The 15818-nt window shown below is 38.9% G+C and overlaps 1 protein-coding gene across 1 annotated transcript in view; it reads right to left on the bottom strand.

Moving 5' to 3' along the window:
- Window positions 1-7357, bottom strand: part of LOC122789905 (putative defense protein 3) — a 157310-nt gene extending 149953 nt beyond the window's left edge. Inside the window, exon 1 of the mRNA XM_044057358.1 lies at window positions 7131-7357. Coding sequence (XP_043913293.1) covers window positions 7131-7332 — 202 coding nt within the window. The 5' untranslated portion in view covers window positions 7333-7357. The remainder of the gene's footprint in view (window positions 1-7130) is intronic.
- Between the last annotated feature and the right edge of the window lie 8461 nt (window positions 7358-15818).

The raw sequence follows: 15818 nt of genomic DNA, 5'->3' as shown, positions 1-15818 counted from the left end.
AGGTAAATGGTAATGTTTAGTGAACGTATGAACTGAGCTCCAAGTAGCAGCTTTTAGAATGTCTCTGGTAGGAACTCCTCTGAGAAAGGCTGCAGAAGTAGATGCAGCCCTGGTAGAATGGGATCTGATCCCCTTGGGGACAGGTTTACCATGGTGCATGTAGCAGAAACGAATACAATGGCTTATCCATTTTGAAATAGTCTGCTTTGAAATAGCCTTTCCTTCTGCCCCTACAGCAAATGCCACCAGTAATTGCTCAGATTTTCTTAGAGATTTTGTCCTGTTTAAGTAGAATCTTAGTTGTTTGTGTACATCCAATGAATGCAGAATCCGCTCCCCCTTGTTCTGTAGATTTGGGAAAAAAGTTGGCAGATGAATGGTCTGATTAAGAGCCACACTGGATACCACCTTAGGCATAAATTTTGGATTGGTCCTGAGGGCCACCCTGTCTGGATAAAAGATAATGAAAGGCTCCACTGCCATGAGGGCCTGTAGTTCTGAAATCCTTCTAGCTGAAGTGACAGCTAAAAGATAAGCTGTCTTCCAAGAGAGAAATTTTATGTCTGCAGTAGCAGCTGGTTCAAAAGGAGGAAGGGTGAGTTTTTCCAGCACAACATTGAGGTCTCATGAAGGAGTTGGTGCTCTCCTGGGAGGTTTCAAATTTTTGGCCCCTCTGAGGTACTGCTTTAACAGTGGATGAGAAAAGACAGGAGGCACTGTGTTGTAATGAGCCAAAATGGCAGAGGCATGGATTTTTATAGAAGAAAAAGATAAGCCCTTATGAAGCATTTCAGTTAAATATTGCAGAATCTGAGGAATATTGGGCATTGCTGTGTTTATTCCTTGTGCTTGTTTCCAGGCACAAAATCTTTTCCATTTATCAGCATAAGATTTTCTAGTACTAGGCCTTCTAGCCTCCAAAATGACATCCATCACAGCTTTACTGAGAGATGTGGCTGGTGAAATTAGTTGATTAGCCATGCTGCAAGATTCAGAGTTTGGAGCTGAGTGTGCTGAGACAGTAGATAAGTTGTCTGAGGCAGGTACCACGGAGGAAGGTGTGACATATTGCATAGGAGCAGGTACCAGTGTTGGCGAGGCCAGTCTGGAGCAGTCAGAATAATTTTCGGTTTTTCCTGTCTGACTTTCGGTAAAACCTTGGGAAGCAGAGGCAGTGGGGGAAAGGCATAGACTGATAGATTTTTCCAGCTGAAGGATAGAGCATCCACTTTCCAAGCTTTTTTGTGATGAATTCATGTGCAGAATTTGTCCAACTGATAGTTTTGGGGAGAGGCAAAAAGATCTATGTCATGTCAACATGCTGAAGATTTGTGGATCCAGTTTCCATTCGTGTGGGTCCATAAGATTTCTGCTTAGTTCATCTGCCAGAGTATTTTGGTTTCCTGGCAGGAATTGAGCTTGTAGATGTATTTGGTAAGTCACGGCTGTGTTCTACAAGTCCATGGCTAGTCTGTAAAGCGGGTAGGAGTGGGTACCCTCCTGCTTGTTTATGTATCACATAGCTGTGGTGTTGTCCGTCTTTATCAGTAGTTGTCCTGGATGAAGTTCTGTACAGCTAGCATTTCTTTCTGGTTGATATGTAGGTGCATTTGATTTGGGCTCCATTCGCCCTGAATGCATCTCCCTGCTAGATGGGCCCCCCAAGCATAATCTGATGAGTCTGTAGTCAGGGTTTGGGTGGCAGGTGGGTGGAATGAATGACAGTCCCTTGTTTTGGTGACAGGCCTCTGCCCACCATAGGAACTCCTGTTGCAGGCAAGGAATGATAGGAATCATTGTTTCCAGGCTGTGACAATGTTGACTCCATAAGTTTTTTAGGTACAATTGAAGTTTCCTCATATGCAGTCTTGCATATGGAAATAGTAGAATGCAGGAAGCCATGAACCCCAAGGCCTGCAGAATTTGTTTTGCAGCTAGCTGGGTTTTTGTAGCCACTTGTTTGAAGTATGTCATCAATTGAATTTGTTTGTCTGGTGTGAGGTAAGCCATTTGGGCAGTTGTATTCAAGCTTGCACCCAGGAATGTAATTATTTGAGAGGGTACCAGTTGTGATTTCTTTTCGTTTATGGTGTACCCTAGGCATGTTGGAAGCCTTTTTACAAATGCCAGATGCTGTAGAAGAGTGTCCTTGCTTTCTGCCTGAATTAAACAATCATCCAGATAAGGATAAATTTGAATGTCTCTTTGTCTGCAAAATGCAATTACTGATGCCAGGCACTTTGTGAAGACTCTGGGTGCAGTAGATAAGCCAAAGGGCAGTGCAGAGAACTGGTAATGCAAATAGCCTGCTTTGAAGCGGAGGTATCTTCTGCAAGATTCCCTGATTGGGATATGCAGGTAAGCCTCTTTTATGTCTAGAGTTACCAACTAGGCTTCCTTACCCAGCATAGGCAGTAACTGTTGTAGAGTCAGCATCTTGAATTTTGGAATGTCCAGGAAAGTATTTAGAATGGATAAGTCCAGAATTGGACGCCATAATTTGTCTTTTCTGGGTACCAAGAAAAGTCTTGAATAAAAACCTTGTCCTTTTTCCTTTTCTGGTACTGGTTGAATAGCCCCCATATCCATGAGAGACATAACTTGTTTCCTGGCCTCTGCCTACTGATTTTGAGGCAGATATGGCCATCCATTTGGAATTGGCAACGTGTGGAACTGAAATCTGTATCCCTGGGCTACTATCTTTAAAACCCACTTGTCGTAGGTAATTAGATGCCAATTTGGGGCATGAAGTGCTAGTTTTCCCCCCAAAGGGGCTGCCAAAAGATAAGTGCTTGGAAATGGCAGAGCAAAGTCATTAAGACCATAGGGAGGGTGCCTTGCTACTTCCAGATTTGGAGGTGGAGGCACCCCATTGTTTTGTTCTCTAAGTTCCTTGTGACTGAAACCTGTTTGGAGTGCCTGGGTTTGACCTGAGCGGCTCTGTTGGGTACTGGAAAGGACCAATTCTTAGTAGGCCAGGTTGGGAGGGTGGCCTAATAGTTAAGGTGTTTGCCTTACAATCACAAGGTGCAGATTTTGAGTCTCACAAGGGATAATTGGCTAGGCCTAAAATGGCTCGCAAGGGCAGTTAGCCTAGTACTACCCTATTTACCTGGGTGGCTGCACTTGTAGGAAATCTTTTACAGTTTGCATAGATTTAGCTTTGTCTTCCATCTTTTCCAAAACTTCTTCTGCCTTATTACCAAATAGACTGTCCTGTTGTAAAGGAGCATCCAACAATTTTGCTTTAACATGATCAGGCAGATTTGGCTCCTTGAGCCAAGCATGCCTTCTTATCACAGATCCAGTTACGGTTGCCCTGCAAAAGGCCTCCAAGGAATCAAAACCACATTGCAAGTATGCTTTCCAACTTGTTCAGCTGAATGTAATAAATCCTGCAACTCCTTATTTTCCACACAGTCAGAAATCAACATCATTTTCTGTTTAAGTAAGCCCATGACATGCTGTTGATATTTAAGCATATGAAATTGACAGTTTAAAGCCCTGATTGCCAGGGTTGCAGACGTGTAAACCTTCTTACACCATCTATCCAGTGCCCTGGAGTCTCTATCAGAAGGGGTAGGATTTTTAGCAGTAGAAGCCTTAACACCCTTGGGACCCTGAGAAATTCTTTCAGGGTCAGCAGTAGGGTTTTTAAAAAGAAACGTGTGGGTGTCAGGAACCCTGTAATATCTGTCTGGCTTACTAGGAGCTGGAGGCAGGGAATCAGGAGCCATGCTGGATTCTGAGAAAACATCATCAACAATGTCTAAAATAGGAGGTATAGCCAAAGGCCTATGCTGAGGAAGAAGAAGGAAATCCCTAAGCCTCTTTTTGGATTCTGAAAAATCCTGACTCTCCCAATGAAAATGTTCCCTTAAGGTATGCAAAGTTTCTCCAAAAGAAAAATTCTCAGGAGGAGAAGCAGAAGGGATGGATTCTTCTGCATCAGAGTCCTCATAAGGTGGAATAGAAAATTCCTGATCAGAAGAAATGGAAACCTGATCTGAAGCTTCATAATCAGTGCCTTGCCTAGGACTCTTAGCAGGAGTGGGTTGGGAACCCCTGATCAAAGTAATTAAATCCTCAGCCATTTTGATCATTTGTTTTTTAGGCATAGAGGCCTGAACACATGGCCCATGTGTCATTTTTTTAGACATAGAAGTTGGTTTTTGCCTTGTTTTTGATGATGGCGTTGGTTTAATATACAAATCTTTAGGCCTGAAAACACCCTCAGAAGCCGGTGCCTGCTCAGCGGCTCTGGACCCATCTAAGGGAGAGACATCCATGGGTTCAATACTTGAAGTGTCTTGTGGCATACTGGACTCCTAATGGGTCTCGGTAGAGGCCTGTGAATCAAAAGTAGCGGGCACTGAGTACCGGCGAACTGGCGACTGGCTTAGGAGAAGCTTCGTTGGTTTTGAACCTCGACGGTCTGTCTCTGTCTTTTTCTTTGTGTTTTTTGTGAATTCCGGTTGTCGGATTGCTAACCAACGACATTTCTAGATAGTTAAATCTTGAGCCAAAATATTTAGAAGCAAAAATATACTGACGCTTAATAGTGCATTTGTTAAATTTAGCACAAAACTGACAGCAAGGCATGTTGTGGTCAGGGCCTAGACAAGGAATAAAGTACAAATGAAAATCCTTATGAGGTATTTGCTTCCCACAAGTAATACAATTATTAACTTTTACTGACATTGGTAAGGAGCAAGGAAAAGTTTCCCCAACGGGGTACTTAGCTTTAGGTTGAAGACTTTGGTTCTGAAACTCGAAAATGAAAATTTCAGGAGTCGGCCGACCGGCACTTGTGAACTGCTTCTGGCACCACACAGCAAGAAAGACTGATTAAAATGGCATCGGCTGCTTGTTTTATACCCCTGATGACCTGATGTCATGGAAGAAAAGACAGCAACCGACGCAGGACCCAAGACTTTGTTATTCAGGCCGACTGAGGGCAACCTGCCAGCAGATTACCCAAATGTAATGACTGCAACAGTGAAACACGAAGAACATTTGCAGCAGCTGGAAAGGCCACAGAAGCACCTCACAAAGAGGATCCTAGGCCTTAAACACATGTCCTGCATGGACAGACTCAAAAAACTCCAGCTATTCTCTGTCTCATATTGTCTACTAAGAGGCGATCTCTGCTTGATTTACAAAGCCATGTCTGACCCAGCTTTGTTAGAAATGCTACATCTAAAGAAATTCCAATCCCTCTGCACCACACGCTCCAGAGTCCTCAACATCATTACCACAATCAACAGAACATGCTGGAGGGACAGATTCATAACTCAAATCCAGAAAAAGAAGTGAATTCTGCTAAAGAACGCTCAGCAGAACAAAAAACAATGTAAATATTGGAAGAGCGTTGCACCACAAGTATTAGTATTTCATCTGAGCATTCAAAACTTGCTAAACAACCATTCTGAAGAAGGCTTGAAAAAGCTGAAAGCGCTTGTCCATTGTTTACATCAGAAGGGTTCTTCACTTTTATGTTCGTTTTTCTGTTATGACATCCACATGTTTTAAAGCTGTGGAATTACAACACCACTTGACTTTTACAACAGTAAAGCTCTATATTTCATATATTGTGGATTCAACATGGTAAAAGCCTGTTATTGAAGCTGTTGTTTTGAAGCTGTCTTTTTGCCATTTTGGTTGTTTAGCAAGTTTTGAATACTCAGATACATAACTCAGAGACTGCCCATGCTCTGGAATAGACTTCCCATACATATCAAGCAGAGCACCTCACTGGCCCTCTTCAAGAGAAATTTTGATGAGTGGATGGGAAATAGAAAGTTCACCCCGGGGATCACTCCAGTAGCTCTACTTGATAGAGGCAGTGACAACTAACATCGGACGGCATGATGCCAGGGCACTTCTATGGGCTAGGCTTGTAAAGGCTCCAGGGCCATTAGCCTAGTACACACCTATGAACAGCTCATAGTCTTATTTCTCTCCATGGTTTTCCAGATGATGGTAAACATGTCTTTATAGTAAAACAGGCTATGATACTATAAAACTCCCCTTATAGAACAAGCAGTACACACAGATTTCGTTACGGTGAATGAAGAAGGACACGTTAATACTTGCTGATCAAACAGAACACAGAAAATGACGTAACTTAAACAATGTCAGACTAAGAATACTTGAAGTTTGAGTAAAGAATTACAGACCATTGATGTATACTAATTTTCTGAAAATTGTTGTAAATTATAATCTATAATTTAAATACATTTTAATAATAGCACTTATATTTACTAACAGTTCATAGGTCAATTTAATGTGTGTGTGTGTGTGTGTGTGTGTGTGTGTGTGTGTGTGTGTGTGTATGTGTATGTGTATGCGTGCATGTGTACATATCAGTTCAAGGGTTTATCATAATGTATCTCATATATATATATATATATATATATATATATATATATATATATATATGATATCAATGAATGTACACAAGTGATGATTTGGTTGAGGAAGGACATACAGAAGACAGAAGAATTTAGGAAGAGGCATGCCTCAAAAAGTAAGGAAACAGTGTATTTAAGATAAGATGTTAAGAATCTTTCTTTAATGGAAAAGTAATAGAGAAACTGAATAGGCTGTGTTAGACCATTATACATTTAAAAACTAGTGATTCTTCAGGAAAGCATGGCATAAGCAGAAGGCAAATGGAACAGGGTAGAGCCCCTTAGGAGCAAGCTACACAGCTGAATGCACTGAAACGGATAATGTACATTTTATCAATGGAAATTTCTTGTCTGTATATGTAATAATACAATTATACAGCGTAAATGAGTAAATACCCCAATGTCAACATTTCTGCAAAAAAAGATTACCCTTTAATTCTTTCTACTGCTCCCATCTACCAAATTAAATATCACCCAGACTTCATAAAATAGTAACAAGGCACTGAAAGAAAATACAGCTTTTCACATGGCATAAATCACTTGAACAAGCACATCACCTGTCCAGAGCCTCACTTAAACTAGTCTTCACTGCAGGCTATTTCTTTCAGCTCAGAAACAGCACTGCTAAGAGCATACTATTCTTTACAAAAAGAAAGAGAATGAAAAGAAAAAGGTTTTTTTTCTTACTGGTAAAAATGCAACAGGTGAGTACATTACCATTTATTGGCTGTCCATTTTTAAATGACTTGGCTGAAACACTGATGTTGTAAGGCGACGGCGATGGCTGTGGCTGGTAACCTTTGTGTCCTGGCAGCATTGATTCACAGGCTGACTCTGGAGCTCCATTTCCAAAAGCATTGCATCTCAAAACCTGAAGAATAGTGAAGTAAAAAAAAGCCCCTGCATGTGTCCTGGCCATCTTTTGCTGTGTAGTTTTCTAACTCTGAAATGAATGGGGCTTTGTTGGTGATTAAAAAGTAACAGTCTGCTGAGTCATTTGCACTGGACAAGCCTCTTTTCATTATGCAATTACATGACTGACATTTGCAAAATCATAGTTTGGGTTCTTTTTTATGAGATGAACAAATGACATGCTAACAGAGACTTATTTGTTCTAGAAAAAGTTAATTAAGCTGCTTTGTCTCTTTTTACATTTAAACTTTGTGAACAACCTTTTCAGCAGGTAGTTATGGTTTGCTACCAGATATAATGTGTGGTTCTTCATTTATTCTCACCACAGTTGTTAATGCTTTACATTTCTAAATTCAGCAAGGAAAGTGCATCTTTTATAAATATTTTATGAAAGGTTTTGTAGATGTTATGTTTGTTAGCATCTGACAGACACAGTTGAGGAAGAAAATGTTTAGGGAACTGTTGCCAAAATATTTATATTATAGTATATTATCATTTAGCAGAGTCAGATATCAAAATGCAGCATAAAAATGAGTCAGTTTTCAATTTTCAAACATTTTTTTTATTTATTTCTGTATTACTGCTTTCCTGCTTGTTCTTTGCATAGGAACATATTTTATCCTTTTTTGGAAAGTACATCAAATTCTTCAGATTACCAAATTAAGAAAGAACAACTGAATATTTCAAATGGCCATATTTAGGCATTAATTTGTAATTCAATGAAAGTGCTTTGTGTTGAATTCAATGTAGAAGTTGTACATACAGTTAACTAATTTGGTATGTTCTACTTCACCCTGTCCTCTAATGAGACCCAGTGGCTTTGCAGTCTTTTAGGTTCTACAGTTCAGTTCTGCAGTGGTGATTTTACAGTCCACCCTTCTTGGAGAAGAGTTGTGCTGTGTATGCTCTGTCCTTGTTTGGTCTTGCTGTATTGACTCTATGGATCTGTTTCTGAATTCACATCATTATTGCCAGAAAGAAATCACAGGATATGCAGCATGTACGGGCAATGTCAAACAAAACATATTCAAATCAACAACTTTGGCTAGAGCCCTAAATTGTCTGTTTTTATTCTCTCAAATCCATTTATATATATATATATATATCTTAAATCTAACTACTCAGAATGCTGTTTCACTAACAGTAACTTTATTTTGAGTGAGGGATGGCTTTTACTTAGTAAAGACAAAACTGTGATAATATTACAGAAACATGAGTGGAAAAATCTCAAACTTCTAAACATCAGAAGGAAAACGTGAGGACTTCCAAGATAGCTGCACACTGAGTAACAGCTTAATTTCAGCTCTCCCACTGTGAAAAAAGAAACTCAGAAAACGGAGCAAGTGAATTTGTCTTTTTGAATAAATGTCAGTTCCTGGCTACTAAATGCACTGCCTGGATGCCAGCAAAGAAGAAATTTAGAGAACCTGAAAGAAAATCAGTCACACAAGGTGAGGAGACAACACTGACTGGGAAGACTCCTGCAGCTGTTCAACAAAAAGCAGTGCAAGCTGCCACTTTGATGCAAGACATGACATCCAGTAATCTAGAGGAAAAAATAAGTCAAATTTGTTTAGAGCTGATTTAAATAAACAAAACACTGAAGGAGTATATCAACTCAAGTAACAAAAAATTGAAAACAATGGTACAAGCTTTAAATAGATATTCAGATGAGCTGATAAAGCTGCAAAAATCAGAAGTCAAAATGAAGAAAAGGTGGGCCGAGTATGAAAGTGCTCAAGAAGAGCGTTTCAAAAAGTGGTGGAATTAGAGGACACAGCATGTAGGGAAACGTGAGGTTTTCTCCTGTACCAGAGAAAGTGGAAGGAATAGACTGTTTTAAATTTATGACATCACAAATAAGCAGCTGGACTGGTATTCTACAGGATGAATTGTGAATCGATAGGGCACATTGTGTTTATTCTCCAAAACTGGCCATGTGAAAGCAGCTGAGACCTGTAATAGTAAAGCTGTAATCTTATTAGCAGAAAGAGTTGATTCTGATGAAATTGTGGCTGAAGGACAAAATACTAAAAGCTGGCAACAATAGAGTGTTTTTGGAAAATGATTACTCGCTGTATATCAGGCAGAAGAGGATTACATTTTTTCCAGCTATCAGGGAATGTTGAGAAGCAAGTGGGAGATTCAATCTGCTGTATCCAGTTATTTAAAGAATATTCTTTCCTGGAGGATCAAAGTCATTTTTTTGATGCAGAACATGCTAAGGAGGAAATGTAACATTTTGTTCAACAAAATGTGAGCTACCAAACAGAAGGGGATTCTGATTCTTCTTTTTCTGATATAAAAGCTCAAAGAGACTATGCAAGTGAAACCTTTTCCAAAGTTCCAAAGGAAAGGTGCTTAAGAGACAGAAAAAAAAACACAGGAGGTGACTTGAACAACCAGTAGTACACTGGAAATGAATCAGAGACTGGATTTGTAAGGTGGATATCAACAGGAAGAAAACAAGCAACATGGAAATTAATGAATAAATGTGGGATTACAAAGCATCAGTTACACTTGTGAAATATGGTGGAAGAAGAAAAGCTGGAAATATTGGCCTTTTTTGACATTGTTAAACTTGTAGGGGACTCTAACTTACATGCCCTGTTTCATGTAATTAATGTTTGAATGAACATTAAGGAAAGGAGAAGAGAAAGGAAAGAGGTAACTGTAAGTAAAACACTTTTTGTTCTTAACAATATTTTTTTAAACATGACATATACTGCATGTTATAAAGTAAAGCCTTTTCTGTTGTTTTTCTGTGTAATATGGATGCTAAAGTAAGCAGATTCCTCTTTTTTTCCTTCTTTCTTTATTTCTTCATGTTTAGTTTTAAGATTGGCACTGCAGTGTAAAAGCAGAAGAAAGCCTGGGCAAAAGGGCATGATACAAGTAAAACTGATAAGCCTTTTCTTATTTTTGCATAGGGGACTGGCTAGATTAAGGCCCTTGACTTGATCTAATAGCAAGTTTTAAGGGGAAGTGAGTAAATAAAAGAGCACTGAATGTAACTCTCAACCTCCTCTCTGACTTAAGAACTTGGGAATCAACTTGCCTGGTCTATAAAGACTTCCATCTCATCTGCACCCCAAGACTCCTTTGTCCTGTGCTGTAAATCCCTCCCTACTAAGGAACCAAAGAATGTACGTTTGACCCCTTGATAAAACTGTGGACAGAATTATTCTGTATTATTTTAAACCAAGTAGTGTATTTTTTAAATCGCCCTCCTGAGACAGGTTCCCAGCAGCCAGTTCCAACTCTCACCATTTTTTTTCCCAACCCTTCTCCCCTTGGTTCTGTCAATCTACTCACCTTTTCCTCTCTATTTCTACCTAGCCAACTAACTGTTTTTCAAGCTGTTGTCCACCAGGTGGCACCCTTAACTTGCCTTCTTTTTCCCCATTCTCTCTTCACTAGTAAAATATCCCTCTTTATTTCTTATCTTCTCCACTTTTTATCCTCCTTTTTATTATTACCCCCTCAGGTTACTTTATTCCCTTTCCCTTCTCTAATATCTCTTGTTAATTGTTTATAGTACTACAACTCTACACTCACCTGGAACTACCTAGAGCTCCTCCACAATCGGTAGCTTTTCTGATTGTCTCCAGGAGCTCATCTTTACTTGCTCTAACATGCTCTGTTCACCCTGCGGGCTCACTCTGCTCCCCTACCCTACCCCCAATTCCCACCCACCCACAGGGGTCCTAACCTTATACCTATCACACCACACCCCCTCCATATTTCCACCAATCACAGTTTCACTTCCATCACACTTTCTCACGCTTTCCCACCTTTTTAAAAACCACACCCTATCTCACCAATCTCTCTTTTTTACCCTTCCTGACCTCACCAACTTTACCACTGCAAAAAAATTTTTTTTTTTATCTACCATGTCTATGAATAAACCCTACACCTTAATCTACTTACAAATGTTATTCATACTCACACTTCTACCTCCATTAACTCTTCTCTACGTATTAACCTCCTATGAGCACCCTGTATACACAAACTTGTTAAATCCCACTAAACAATCTACCTCTTTTTCACTACCCTCTCACACTGACCATTTCAATGTTACATCCATACCCAACTATCTATTACCTAAATACCATAGGACAGTACACATTAGATATAGCTCCCCTAACCCCAGAAGATATCCAGTTCTTCTCTGCAAAATTACTAAGAATCTATATCTAACACTACTCCACTCCCTAAAAGACGTAAACATTCACCGAAATCCTGGCCCAAACACCTTGAATAACAGTACCAATCAACTCAATAACCCAAACCCCTCTACCATTCACCCACTCATAAAATCTCCAAACTCACTCTTAATAGCTCACCTTAACACACGGAGCATTAATAATAAAATAACACAACTCCATGCTCTCTTGGAACTCTACTCATTTGATATTTTATGTCTAACAGAAACCTGGTTAAAACCAGCAACAAAAGACAATGAAATTTTACCACCTGGTTATAACATCATACACCTTGACCGTGTAACCAAGAAAGGTGGTGGAGTAGCTGTTCTATTCAAATCTGATCTTCAAATAACCATCTTTAACCACAAACCTTCCCAAGACTCAAATGCTGAAATACTTATTACCAAGTTTCAGCTCAACCCAGCTAAATCTATCTATATTATTAGTATTTATGTTCCTCCAGGTAATAACATCACTACCATTGAAAACATACGTTGTTGGTTATCTCTAAACCTTCCCCAAGAAACCATAATCCTAGGCAATTTTAACATAGACTGGAATTCTTCCAACAACAACTACCCCACAAGCCATATTAATCTTTATGGGTTCACCCAAACTATTACCTCCCCTACTAGAATAAACAAACTTAGCAAGAAAGAAAGCACCTTAGATTGGATACTTATTAATAGTCAACCTCAGACTTATGAAACCGGAACCCTCCCTGACGACATAAGCGACCACTCACTAACCTACATCATCAGACTAAAAACCAATCCACCCTTTCAACCCATATATAGGAAAATTAGAACCAAGAAAAAACTCAATGTAGATATATTCCTTAGTGAACTTAAAGCATGTAATTGGTCCCATTAAAATACCTTTCTCTTGATGAAGCTGTTGATTACTTTAATATTAATTTCCTAAACATACTCAACCGTCATGCTCCTACCCGCTCTATCAGGATAAGAACAAAATCTGCTCCATGGCTTACTAGGGAAACCAAACAAAAAATCCATCTCAGAAATAAATACTGGAATTAATCACGCGTAACTAAAAACCATGCTGACATCCAAAACTACAAACAACTGAGAAATGAAACAAAAAAAGCCATAGTATTTGATAAAAAAAACTACTATTTACAATTTCAGCAGACCTACCACAATAATCCCAAAAAATTCTGGTCAAGTATTAATCAGTTATTACATCCAAGTCAATCTATCATGCCTAACCCACAAGGCACTGACAAAGACAATCCTAAACAAACTGCAAACACCTTAAACACCTTCTTTATCAAAGCAATTCAAGTTCTTGCTTGTCAACTCTCTCCTCAAGACATGACATCCAATTCTGGCTCTAACCCACCTCCACCTTTTCTCTTCCAACCTGTCCCCACAGCATTTATTCTCACCCTTATCCAAAAACTGAAACCATGTACTCCTTCTGCTGACCAACTACCATCAGAATACCTACAGATAGCAGCCAAATCAGTTGCTTACCCCATCTCCATCCTCATTAATAGAACCATCACTGAAGGATATATCCCTAAACTCTGGAAAGTCTCTCATATTATTCCCCTTCACAAAGGAGGAGACTCCACTGAACTCTCTAACTATCGTTCCATAGCCCTACTTTCTCCTCTATCTAAGATCATGGAAAGATGTATCCATAGGCAATTGCTAGACCATCTTCTCCAAAATAACCTGCTTTCCAACACCCAACATGGCTTCCGACCTTCCCATAGCACAACTACTGCCCTCCTTTCCTTTATTGACACTATCAATAACAACCGAAACCTTAACATGCTCTCCTCTGCACTTTTCATAGACCTATCCAAAGCTTTTGACATGGTAAATCACACTATACTCATAAACATTCTCAAATCTCTGTCTCTTGACACACTAGCTATAAAATGGTTCCACTCCTACTTAAGTAACAGACATCAAGCTGTACTCTGGAACAACGCCCTCTCTACTCAGCTACCTGTTAATATTGGAGTTCCTCAAGGCTCCATACTGGGCCCTCTCCTGTTTTCTATATTCATCAATGACCTTCACCTAGTAATCCCCCAAGCTACATGCATCCAATACGCAGATGACTCTACACTTATATGCACTGCTTCATCTGTATCTGAACTTCACTCCCTATCTCAAAACACATTTAACTCTGTAGAACTATGGTTTACAAAACGCTGCCTCTTATTAAACCCTAAAAAAACTAAACTTCTCCTTTTCACACCTACCAGTAAATCTCCACCAATAGACTTCTCTGTATCATCCCATGACGGTACAATCATATCCCAAGATCAAACTACCAAACTGCTAGTTATCACCATAGATAATAACCTAAACTTTGATGCCCATATCAACAACATTCTGAAAACTACCAATAAAAAATAGGCTCTCTTTACAGGATCAAATCCTTCCTCACTCCTGCAACTAGAATTACCATTGCCCACACACACCTTATCTCCACCCTTCTTTATGCCTCACCTATTTTTACCAATCTGTCAAAAAATAACCTTAAAAAACTAGAAAACTCCTATAATAGCATAACCAGATTTGCCACAGGTAATCCTTATAGAACTCATCACTGTATTAATCTAAAGCATCTTGGATGGCTTGAATTTCACCAGCATCTAAAATATAATCAACTGACCATCGTCCACAAAATACTGTATCAACCTGACAAAACACCCATCCTATCTAATCTTATCCACCCCTATGAGAACCTTAAGTCCCTAAGATCATCACAAAAAACTCTTGTATACATCAACAAATCAAACAATAGAGCTGGAGACTCTCTGTTTTCTATTTCCATTGGAAAAACCTGGAACCTACTTCTCTCTGAACTTACCACACTTCCCTCTACTACTTTGTTTAAAAATAAGCTTAAGTTCTTCCTAAAAACACACTGGATGTGCCCCTGTTCTAAACCGGACTGACCAACTTATCCATTTTTACCTGAATGATTCAAGATTCTCATCTCTGAATCTTCTACTTCTCTCTAACTAATATGCCTCTATTCTCTAAATCTATTTAATATTAAATACTACTATGCTTCCTCTCCATCACATTCCTAGCTAGTACAGGATTCTTTAAAGTGACTCATATTACTTCTTGATTTATTACCTAACTGCTTCTCCATGTCATTTTTCCTTATCTTCCTTTCTTACCTACATCGACACTATTGCTTTCTTCTCTTCTCTTAACTAGTACTCTTTAGTAACATTTAAATGTAACTTCTTATCAACTATACCAAGTCTAGTCAAACATGTGTAACCTTCATTATGTACTTGTAAACTTGCAGCCTTCTCTGTTTAAGAAAATGTATATGCATTCTAAATATGTATTTTCTGTAGATGTGAACTTTGTTTGAATTGTGTGGAGCTTTTCTCCCCGGGCCTCTACTGAAAATGGACATATATCCAGCTAGACTAGTCCGGTCAACAAATGTAAAATAAAATAAAATAAATAATGAAAAGTTTTCCTCTAGAAAATAAATGTTCACAGTGCAACATGACAAGCTTATAGCTGAAGGCAAGTGTGTGTGTCTGGTTCTCACATTTCTGTGGAGACAAGCTGATAAGGGCAATAAAACGGAACACTTCTTTCAGTAGCTAGGAGATAATGTTTTCTGAAAGAATTCAAGTTAGTTTCTACATCTGAGAGAGAAATAAAGATAAGACAAAAACAGACAGCACTTAGTGTAAGTAGAAGCACGGGCTGTACCATACATCTTGTCATGGATAACCTTCATTACAGGTCAATTCAAGCCTGTGACTGTAGCCAAAACCCTGGGACAGTTGTTCCTATTAGGAGGGATAAACTTTGAAAATGTGCATAGTTTTGTGTGTTTGTATTAAGTTAATAGGTTATGGCGGTATTTTTTGGGGGGGGGTTGTTTTTTTTTTTGTTTGTTTGAGGGTTTTCATTAAAACAAACATTCTTCTAAGATGTGACATGGGTTCAAATGGATATGATAAGAAACAACTGTATAAAAGATCAACATGCCAAACATTAGTGTATGCATGTAACACAAAAGCTGAAACTAGACATTAATAAAAACTGTTATACATAAGAAGTAGGAATAATAACTTCATATCATAATGACAGTACTCTCCATATTATCTTTAAATGTGAATGGTCTCACATATATATTCAAAAAAGGAAGAGTATTGAACTATATTAAAAATGCAGAGTGCAAATATCTATACTACAGGAGGCACATTAGGAAAGAGCTGAGCATGTGAATTTGATAAAGAAAGGATTTCAAGATGATTATTCAG

Source organism: Protopterus annectens, chromosome 15.part0 (assembly GCF_019279795.1).
Source record: "Protopterus annectens isolate FY-2018-M chromosome 15.part0, PAN1.0, whole genome shotgun sequence".
Lineage (NCBI taxonomy): Eukaryota > Metazoa > Chordata > Ceratodontiformes > Protopteridae > Protopterus > Protopterus annectens.
Note: the sequence above shows the minus strand (reverse complement) of the source record. Positions and strands in the feature narration are given on the sequence as shown.